The sequence below is a fragment of the Aptenodytes forsteri genome, unplaced genomic scaffold (genome assembly GCF_000699145.1).
Source record: "Aptenodytes forsteri isolate BGI_AS27 unplaced genomic scaffold, ASM69914v1 Scaffold15, whole genome shotgun sequence".
Classification (NCBI taxonomy): Eukaryota; Metazoa; Chordata; class Aves; order Sphenisciformes; family Spheniscidae; genus Aptenodytes; species Aptenodytes forsteri.
In genome coordinates, this window is record NW_008795129.1 from 7,120,720 (window position 1) to 7,132,242 (window position 11,523).

The 11,523-nt window shown below is 40.6% G+C and overlaps 1 protein-coding gene across 1 annotated transcript; it reads left to right on the top strand.

Moving 5' to 3' along the window:
- Positions 1–527: 527 nt before the first annotated feature.
- On the top strand, positions 528–11,190 carry LOC103897647 (lipase member M-like). The gene is given in 10 exon segments (XM_009277745.1): positions 528–637; positions 2,073–2,184; positions 3,355–3,472; positions 4,339–4,537; positions 5,265–5,374; positions 6,094–6,230; positions 6,789–6,935; positions 8,008–8,079; positions 9,696–9,767; positions 10,957–11,190. Coding segments are annotated over 10 exon segments (1,218 nt in total). The 5' UTR covers positions 528–620.
- The last annotated feature ends 333 nt before the right edge of the window (positions 11,191–11,523 follow it).

Sequence of the window (11,523 nt, forward strand, 5' to 3'; positions counted from 1 at the left end):
TAGAGATGAAATATGAATAAAGGAAAATCTCTACTGCAACAATGTAGAATTACGGAACAGCAACATGAGCATTAAAACAATAAAAGAAAAATATGTGCAATAACATCTATAGAAGTATCAAAGAGTCCGAGTTCCTTCCATCCTTTCCACGTAACACGAAAAGCTGGAATTGGCAGGTTGTTAGTAAAAGAGAAAATTGTTGCAGGTTTACTGACAACTTCATTAGGTATGATAAGGTGTATCTATGAACATATTTGTTTTCAAAATTCCCGATCCTGCTCTGCCACTCCACAGAGGCTGGTATTCTCCTTGAAAATCCAGCAATCTGTGATAGTAAAAAGAGCCTTGTTATAGCTGTGGTGGTGAAGGAGATGAAAAGCACGAGGTTTGAGAATAAAAGGAGTCGCGCCTCTCTGATGCTACCCTAGGGAAAAGCTGAAGTGATAGCAGAAGGAATGAGGAGTGGGAAAGAAATAGATGCTTATTGTCAAGGTGCTGCATGATTGGGGAAAAAACAGTGCATAACCATCGTTTCACTGCCGTCTTTACCCAGCACTGCTTCCAAACACCCGGGAATTGAGTTTCCATTCTTCTGTTGTCTCAGTTGCCCGGTCAAACACATGATTTCTGGCACAAGGTCGGTAACGCTTTAACTTCTTTCTGACCCCAAACTGGTGAAGACTTTGTGGGACCTGCAAAAGACAGTATCAAACCTAGGATTTGAGGAGTTGCTTTATTATTTGAGAACAAAGATATATTGTTATATTGTTTTGTTTGTAACTCACATAGGTGAAAGGATGGCTATTTCTTGAAAGATTCCTTTTGGCTAAAGAGGAGTAGTATGACTCATCCAGCCTGAATTTAGGTAACTCTGGGATAACTGGAGAGGCATGGGAAAATGCAAAGTGTGGAAATAAGATACCATTGGCTTTCAACCAAAAGAAAGGAGGCTGAAGCTAAGTAAAAAGAAGTTTTTAAAATGTCTGTTCCTTTTACTGCAAAAGGAGTCAAGTATGCTCAAGATATGGATTATATCAGAAGGTAGTGTTAGAAAGTTAGAATATGAATTGTTCCATGATAAGAAAAAATAAGCTATTCATATTATTTGGGGAAAAGTTACGAGGTCTTGTTGATTGGGAAAACCATAAATGCAGTAGATTTGTTGGCTAATTCAGTCTATCTTAGAGCTCTATCACTGGGACAACGGAGGTTGAGACATGGTCTCCAGGCGTTTGAACGGCATAGAGAGAATGCTAATTCAAGCACTCCGCATTTTCTTCAAGCTAGGAGTATGTAGGTGTTCACAGACTGTGGAGCTGCTGTGTGTGCAGCTAAGCAGGCTAGTTTCCTCTCAGTTTTTTTTGTTCCTCATTTCTTGAACAAAACTGGACATCCCTGCGCTCAGTCTCTACCTATCATGACATTTAGCAAAGTTTTCTTTTCATTTCTCCATCCTCACCCTACGGAGTGGATAAATTTTGCCATTGAGCCGCTTTGTATAAATTATGCTAGGCAACTAGAAATAAGTGCTTTATTTAGGTTCCTAAGTTCTTAATTAAATGATAAATATTTTAATTTGTTTATTTTCAATTGTCTTTGTTTTTTTCAGTTAACTATCCAACAACTTGGCTGTCTCCACTTTGAAAACTTCACTGTGACAATGATTGATTTAGTTACGAGTTGCCCAATAACTCCAGTGTCCCCCAGAGTTAGCCGGAAATATTTCCTAATTAATGCGTGAACATGGTAATGCAAGTGACTCGCTTCTCAGAAGAACAAGTGAAATCCATTTCTCTGAAAGCTTTGCTCCTTTCCTTGGATTCACGGATACTTTTGGCCTGATTGAAAGCAACGTTCTAGTCCAAACCTTAGCAAAGAATCCAGATTGCTGCCAGACTCCCTCAGATAGGTGTTTAAAGTCAGCTTTGTTCCGTTTAATTAACAAGCAGGGAGTACCAGACTAGCTCCATTCAGTATTAGACAGCACTTCCCTCATCAGAAAAGCACAGAACCTGTCTGGATTACAAGTGCAGAGCAGGACTACTGACAGTTGAATATACTGTTTTATCCAGGGAGAAGATATGGCTGTTTGTTGCTGTGACATATTTGTTTCAGGGAATGACTTATTCAGAAGAACTCAGGAGAATGAAGAGAGCTGTGGATCCCGAAGCATTTATGAATATTGTAAGTTGCTCGATAGAGTGACCTGGGGATGGAAGGAATGCATGTCTCACAGCTGAGGGCTTTCTAGGTGTTGGAAATAACAAGGTAGATAAGCTGCCGTTACTTAACCCATCCTCTCTAATCACTCTATATGCTACCGCTTTCTCTTCTGTTCTCTTCTTTCTGCATGTGTAACAGTACGTCTTAAGTCTGACAGAAATTAAGGCAAACACCTTTCCTTAGTAAATCTCCAGAGTTAATTTCCTTTTAAATATGTTACCAGTTTGGTATTGCTGGCATTATCCCCCTATCTGAAAGAATGACCATCTGGAATGTCAGTATTTCGTCGTCAAAGACCACTCTAAATAACTAGCAGCTTATGTTCCCTCCTTCTTTGAATGACCAGCACAGATCAGAAATGGCTAGCTTTTCAGAATAGCGCCTCTTGCCAAGCGAGCTTGTTTAGATCTTCAGTCACTTGTTAAAATCTTGGGTTTTCTGCCCTGTGTGACAAATTACATTGAGTAATTCTCTGAATACAAGTTATAAAAAACAATCCTCTTTTGTAACAGGTTGAATGTTACAGGTCAAAAGTAGTATTTAGTAGTAGTATTTATTTCAGAGCTTAAGATTGGCTGTGCTAGTGATTTCCCTTGTGACTATGCAGGTGGCAGATACTCTTTTTTCCATAATGTAGTCAATTTTTTAGTGGTACTCATTGCAGATGTGCCATTCACAGAAGCGCAGTTGTGAAGCGCTCTGGATTTCTCTGAAGATGATAGTTTAAATAAACTGGTTTCACTTTGCATTGCAGCAGATCAGGAGCATGCACCCAGGCAGCTCCTCACCTCAGCTATGGGAATCATGAGCTCCTGCTGTGAGGTTATAGTGATTCTTCTATCACCAGAATGCAAGGGCTTGTGATTGTATGGCGGTAGTATAACACAGTCTTTTTATAACAGATTTTAACTGAATAGTCAAATCCTGGATATAACACAAAGTATGAAGGAAATCTGTTGTAGTTTTAGGGTTACAATATCCAATCTGATATTGCTATTCAGATGCTTTTTATATGTAGACTAAATCGCCAGTTGTGTCTGCTCTCTAACATTTCTTCATTGCGAATATCTTGTGCATATAGTATATGAAATGGATTTCTGCAAGCAAATGTATTTGTAATTTCTCTTCTAGAATGAGCTTATTACTTACAAAGGGTACCCCAGTGAGGAGTATGAAGTGACGACAGAAGATGGTTATATCATTACCATTAACAGAATCCCTTATGGTACACAGAATCAGGGAAACCCAGGTACAGTTCTTTCATATGAGACAAAACCAGCCTAGATAGGGCACATTCTGGAAAGAGATACCTTATCTTTGTAAAATGTGCATCAAAGCTTGTATACATGAGTGAAATTTTAGTAGAGAATTCTGGCTGCCCTGAACAGCCTGCAAGATCAACATGATATATGTCAAGCGCACCTATTTATACAAAACCAGCAGATAGGGCACATTCTGGAAAGAGATACCTTATCTTTGTAAAATGTGCATCAAAGCTTGTATACATGAGTGAAATTTTAGTAGAGAATTCTGGCTGCCCTGAACAGCCTGCAAGATCAACATGATATATGTCAAGCGCACCTATTTATAATAAAAATCCACTATAATATGAAGCATATAGCCTCATAATAAGAGTTGATGAGTAAAAATAAAAAAAAAAAAATAGGCTAAAGGTTGTAATCTACCCAATCAACCTGTTTTGAGAAAGCTGTTCCGGCTTCTAATTTTGCTTTGCTTTTGCTTACACCTGGTTAATATCACTGACTGATTCATATTTCGGGTAAAGGAAACCTCTGCAAACAATCCCACACCTTCATTCTATGTATCAGTGTTGAGGATCTCAAGCTAATGCGGTAGAGCTATACAAACAATGACTGGAGGGTGCCAAGCTAGTTTTTGCTGATGTCAGGCAGATCTTTCCATAAATCCTTACAGAAGCTTAGAAGTTGTTCTCTTTTTACAGAAAGGGATGTTTTGTTCTTATGATTAGTTGTGTCCCTTTAAGTTGGTGCAGGAACAAATCGCAGTATTGAATACGGGACAGGAAAGTCCCTGAACTACCAGAAAATCAAGACATTTTATAAACTGTTGTTTTGTTTTGGATTTGCTTTTCAGCTTTGAAACCTGCTGTATTTCTCCAACATGGATTATTGGGAGATGCTAGTAACTGGGTCACAAACCTGCCCAACAACAGCTTGGGTTTCATACTAGCTGATGCTGGCTTTGACGTTTGGATGGGAAATAGCAGAGGGAATCGCTGGTCCAGAAAACATCAAAATTATTCCATTGATCAAGATGAATTCTGGGCTTTCAGGTAGACTGAACCGTTGAAGGGCTTCTCCATTGCCCACCTTTACATATTTATTTAAGCTGGCTAAATCAGGGATTTACATACGCTACCTTTTAGAAAGCATTCTTTACATTCACTTTTCCCGAGGTGCCCCTATACATGCATGTGAACATTAATAGTGGTGGAGACTACTTTCCTCTAATTACTGCTAGAAAAGGTTCTTCAAACTAGAGATATAGCAGCAGAGCAACTCAGAGGAACCTGCACAGGTCATGTCCAAGCCAGTCCTCAGTTCTGGAGGCAATTTTGGAGGCTGTTTAGAAACACTAGTCTGTATATTACAATAACACTAAGATCACAGAAAGAGAAAATGTAAATAATTTTTGCACTTATTTTAATGAACATTTTAAAAAAGACCTTTTCTTTAACGCCAAATTGTATAAAATGTGTGATTCCATGGACAGAGCTCTGTTACTATGTCACCACCTGTTCCTTCTGCGCAGACCGTTACAATTCAACCTGACACTTCTTGAAGTTATAGTCCTGCTGTTGATGTCAAGGGAGAAAATACCCCAGAAAACCTTGAGTAGTATTTTCCATATCCAGTACTAGAAAAACACAGAACCTAAAATAGCTGAATGATTCACTAAATGGTTCATGTTGTTTCTTTGCTGACAAGCGTGTAATAAAAATGTGAATTCAAATGGATTTTTAATTTATGCATGCCTCTCTTTCAATCTCCTGCCTGTAGTTTTGATGAGATGGCAAAGTTTGATCTTCCAGCGGCAATAAATTTCATTGTGGAGAAAACAGGACAGGAAAAGTTGTACTATATTGGCTATTCACAAGGTACTACCATCGGTAAGTTACACACAACAGACCAATGTTTCAGGAAAACAGGAGTAAAATGTGATTTGAGATACTGAAAACCTGGGGTTTTCATTAATTCTTTGCAGGTGTGAAAAACACAGGATAAGCTATTTTCAGCATGTAGGCATTTTTAATTTATTATAAAGACAATAAAACATAATGGGCGAAATGCACTGCTGCTGTAAGTCTGTCGACTTAGAATTGTACTGGAAATTATTGTGGGCCATGCACATTGTTTCTTTCCAAGATGCATGGGTGTGCCCAACAGCAGATGGTCAGTTGACCAAAATAAACAAAATAGGAAGATAAGAGTACGGAAAGAGAAGTTGGCCAGTTTGGACAGGACACACACACACAAAAAAAGAAAATATGAAATTGGATTGACCAGAAGAAAAACAACTGCTCCTCCCAATAGTATATGAAGTGCATGAATGTATATCAGAAGTGTGTGTTTATGTTTAAATGGGTTTGGAAGAAAGCTGCAAAGGCAAAACATAGAAAGACATTTCTCTCTGAAGAGGGAAATAAAACTACAGGCTGGTAACACTTGGAGAAGAGGGATTTCACACAAATCTAGGCTGAATGATAGTCTCTGAACAACTAACAAGGTTGCTTGTAGGTTTGGAATTGCAGAACAGCATTTATAAATACTGAAAACAGTCTAACGTACAAATGATGATTTTCTTAACTCCTCTTTTTTGTTTTCTCAGCTTTCATTGCATTTTCAACAATGCCAGAGCTGGCTCAAAAAATCAAACTCTATTTTGCGTTGGCACCTGTCACTACTATTAAGTATGCTAGAAGCCCAGCAACAAAACTCCTCTACCTTCCCGAAAAATTGCTCAGGGTATGTCATATCTTGGTTTCAACTGTTTAACCATATACTTGTTTGTTCAGCTCTTGAATGGATAAACAGAAAGTATGGGGCTTTATGAAGTCTACCCATTTGCATGTGGGTAGGTTTACGTTATGACTGAAGCCTTTGGAAGTTCAGACTGGACATTAAGAAAAACTTTTTATCTAAGGCAATAGTGCAACACTGGGACAGGTCACCCAGAGAGGTACAGAGATGCAGATCCTCAAAGGTTTCCAAGATTCCTGTAGACAAAGCCACAATCGATGTGCAAGCTTAGAGCTAAAATACAATTTGGAGTTAACATTTAACATATCTCTTCATTAAAAGTGATGTAACACAAATTGAGTAATGCCTGAGCAGGCTGATGCAATGGAGAAACACCTAATTTCTTTCTTGTTTGTGAGAACATCATCTGGCAAATGAAGAAAAAGCAAGTGAGAACCACTGGAAGTGCTGGAGAAGAGGAACAGGACACAAACAGCTTTTAAAAACAACAGCACAATGTACAAGTGTACATTCTTAAATGAATGTTACCTTTGTATTTCACAGGGTTTGCTTGGCAAAAGAGAATTCCTTCCCCAGACCGAATGTCTAAGAAGGCTAATAGTCCCTGTCTGCAGCCACCACGCTTTTGCCAGGCTTTGTAGAAGTGTCTTCTTCAGTCTGGGTGGCTGTAACCTGAAAAACATTGACATGGTATGTATAATTCTTAACAGCTCTACTGAGAGTTTAAGCTTCTGCTCCCAAAACTTACCTTCTATCCTGTGGTGTGAATCCTGAATTTCTATTAGTCAGCATCACGTTGCAGGGAACAGTCCCCACTAGCGGACAGCAATTTCTGCTGGTTGCCCCATCACCGGCAGGGGACCGCTGCCTCACTCCTCAGAATAGCACTTGGCACCACCCCTACAATCAACAGCTGCTCAAAGCCCCCCAAAACTCTGCAGTCTGCCTTCTGCCAGACCTCACCTAGGGCACCATCTCCTGGTTCATACTGTGACTATTGGTCTTGTCAGAGATTTTCAGTATGCTGGCACACCACGGAAGGAGAAATAAAACCCCTACCTGCTTCATGTTTCCAGGAGCTCTTTGCAACGGAGAAAGGAACACACGTATTTCCCCTTGTCCTCCTCCAAGCCTTGGACCATCAGGGATGCATGTGCTCAGAGGCACAGGATACCAAGGGGCTACCTGAGAGAGAGTTGGCAGATGCTGGGGGTTAAGACATACTTGGGCACCTCATGCTATGTACAGCTGTAGGTCAGACCACCTGGGCATGAAAATTTTGCTCCAGCATTTTCAAAATAATACCTTAGAGCATGTTCTCTGAGGAAGGATCACACAGCAACTTGTTAAGAAACCCCTGCAGGACTGGGGTGTGTTTTATTTCAAATAGTTGTGCATTCCTCAGGCAGTTGCAGTTCCTTTTGCTGTTCTGTCCAACAGCGATCCTCTCTCACACAGGACTCCTAAAAAAACCCCACCTAGTTTGGGGCCTAAATTGCTGACTTTCTATTCTATCCTTTCCATCTACAGATTCTTTTAGATTCTCAGTCATCCTGGAAAATGTTCTGGTTGGGGGCTGTTCTTTCAGTGCTACTCCAAAACTGACACATCGCCACATCTGGAGTAACTCTGAGGGAGCCTCCGATCATGCCACTCCAATTTCTGCTGGTTTTATTGATACATGACACTGCTGTGGCAGATGTTTTGATGTACATCTGAATAGAAGGAAGGAAGAGAATACTCACTGAATGTTTTCTTTCAGAACCGAATCAATGTGTATATTGCACAAACCACCGCTGGAACTTCTGTGCAGAACATAGTCCACTGGAGTCAGGTACTAGCAAACTCCTGGAAGGCAAAATAGGTACTCACCTCTGGCTGAACGCTATAGAGTGGGTATAGCTGATATCCTGCTGTGAAGCCATTGCTAACTTCTTTGGAAACACATGCAACTTGTGGTTTACAATTGAAATCTCCGTTCAAAACACTATTTTTCATTGATCCTTCTTTTGCCAGCAGGATAGAAATACCCTATGTGATACAGGTACATTTGAAGCCAACAATGAAACACTGTATTTGTGTAAAAACACGTATGCTGGAAGCTGTGTATGCGGATGTATATATCACTCTTCTTATTGTGTATCCAGTACCTTTTATAAATGATGTCCACAGTTCTGTACAGAGCTTACCTTAAGAAATTAGTTATGTTTCCAGCGTGGAGTCAAGAAATGAGCAAGACATAGGCTGCTTTGTAAAGTATCAAATCTTTAGTAAAAGCCCTTATATTTTCATCTCTGGCTTTCAAAGGTCTCAGTGTCTGGACAGCAATAGAACTATAAATAATAAACTCTTTATTTAGTAGACTCATTATATCCATTACTTACAATGTACTGTCACAGTACATCCTCAGCAGCAGTGCTGCCTTTCTGTCTTTCTGCCTTTCTGTCTTTGGGCTCACACTTTGCAGTGCGATGGAAGCTGCCTTTCTGTCTTTGGGCTCACACTTTCAGGACCAGTAAAGTCTGGGCTCAGCCACAGAAGCTGCTGCATGCAAGGCAGTTTTCCTGGCAGCACTGCAGGATCTGGAGCAGAGCAGGAAGCAGCTGCCGAGCACAGTGAGCTTGCAAGGGTGTTAATGCACTTTTCAACACAGCAAACACATGGATATGTTTGAGCGACATCTGCACAGGCATTTACTCAAAATCAAACAATACTTTTGGCCGTGAATTTACATAAAATATTAGGTTTTATTAAGTTGCTTTTGTAACCATGGCCTAGACCCGTAAAGAAAAAGGGTTACAAAAGCACGGCAGGGGAAGGTCTGCAAATTGACTCAGGTTTAATTCAGCATCTAGCCACAGACTGGCAAGTACAAACATGCAGGAGTAATACTCCTAAGCCTTCGTTGTCATTGCTGTTATTACTATTAAAGGAGTTAACAGACACCTCACCTTCAATATTAAGATCCCATTGATGGTGTCTCTCACAGTAGTAACATCCCATGCTGTAGGCAAAGCCAAGGAGCACAAGGGAAGAACCAGAAATGGTGACTTCCATATTCAAACCAGAGAGGGAAGAGAAAACATAAGAAGGAGCCACTCACAAAGTTGAGTGATGGCAACACGACTGTCAGAAGAGGACACAGCAGCAGCAGGGAGGGGGACTTGGTGGAGGCAGTTGTTAATGGCAATTTTACAAACTAGAACAAATTGCCTGCAAGAGCATCCCTGGGTCTTTCTGCAGGAGGCGTGATTTTTTTGGTTCTGACAAAAACATTTTACTCCTTTTCACTGATTGAGACTTTTAATTAATTTACTGTTGGCTCTTTTGTAGCTTTTAGAAAAGCTTCCATTGAGGCTTTAGATTGGAGTAGAGGCTCAGCAGGGAAAGAACCCACAAACTTCCTGAATGATGGCTTTGTAACTACCCTTCTCTTGTTTATCTTCTTAGGAGGCCCATTCGGGGAAGTTCCAAGCTTATGACTGGGGCAGTTCAAAGAAGAACATGGAAAAATAGCAACAGGTATATTTTGGTGAAACAATGTTATCACCCTTGGACAACACAGAAGCACATAGGAAGAGAACAAGGATGTAGTAGGAGACACATTTTCAGAATACAAGTAGATGAAAGTATTACTACTTTCCAGTTTGGAAGTCAACAGAGAAAGCATGCAAGCACTAATGGCAATAATAAATTTTTAAAAGAAAAGAGAGAGAGAGAGGAAGACCAAAACTTCAATTAAATGATCAATAGCAATAAGAGGAAGTAAGGGTAGAAAAGATAGAAAATGAATTTTGAAAAAGAAGAGTATGTCTAGTGGGTAAGACCAAAGAGGCATCTTGCCTACTAGTGTGATTGAAACCATTGCCAATGTATGAAAGCTCAGGGAAACAATATTAGGAAGAGGGCAACTAATAGCTACCCCTAGATTCTGGCAGCCAGAGACAAAAGGACTTTGTCCCCAAGCAGTCCCTGAGGAACCTCTCCTCCATTCAAGACTCTAATCCCATCCTTGACCTTCCTACCCTTTAGGTCTCCACAGCAGCCTATCATTACAAGTTACATGTTTTAATGATGGCTTGCATGAAACGCAACTTCCTTTGGTTTGTCTTGAATTTGCTTGCCCCTGGGAAGTCACTGGATGCCTTCTAGGTTTTGTATTATGAGAAGTAATGGGATAATTACTTCCTGTGCTCTTTCTTCGTACCATTTGTGATTGTATACGCCTGTCTCCTGTCCCTGCTCTGGCCTCTATTTTTCAAACTCAGGAGCCCTAAGCCACTTCCTCTCTTCTCCTACAGAAGCCACTCCATGCTCCTTTTCATCCTTGTCACATGTTGTGTTTTCTAACCAGACCATGTATGTCTTCTAGGGCTGACCAGTACTCCAAAAGGACCAAGATTGGGGTTTATCCAGAGGCATCCTGACATTTTCTGTCTTGTTCCAGGTTCCTGCCCTATGAATAACTAGCTGAGAGGGCAAAGACTCAACAGTAACTCTTTGCCAACTCAGGAGGCATTTTTCCTTTGGTTGTGCTATCAGCTGGGTCATCCCTGCAAGCACAGACAGAAAAGGCAAGCAAGGGCACTTCCTTCCTGTTTGGTTTAGGCACCTCTACTTTGAACAGTGACAGAAGAAAGCCCCAAATGCATGTTTGAATTTTGCTGTGCTTTCCTGGACATTTATTCCTGTCCTGCTTCATGTTTTCCAGGCTACCCCTCCTCTCTACAATGTAGAAGAGATGACTGTACCAACTGCGGTATGGACTGGGGGACAAGACTTACTCGCAGATCCCAAGGATGCGGCTGCTTTACTGTCTCAAATTAAGAGGCTCATCTATCACAAGAGGATTCCTGAATGGGCACACCTGGATTTCATCTGGGGATTGGATGCACCTTTGCACATGTACAATGAAATTATTGATCTGATGCAGAAGTATCCTTAACCCACAACCAGTAGCCATACCTGACTCATTCAGTGACACTTGCTTTCACTGCGTACAAACAAAATGTTCTTTTGCATTAGATGGTTTCTGCTGGAGTCAGAGAAAGGGTTCCTCCTGACGCTATGTTCACACCACATGTCACTGCAATGCCTTTGGCATCCTGATGGTGGACTTCAAATTTTCTGGCAATCTCATGGGTCAGTAATCACTTTTTAATTGATACAGCCTAGCTTCTGCAATAACCGTACTTTGCTACCAGAAGACAGGGTTTTCTTGCAGCCTGCTCTCTTCTTTAGACCCTAACAGTAATGAAAGCACTGACTTTCTCTGGAT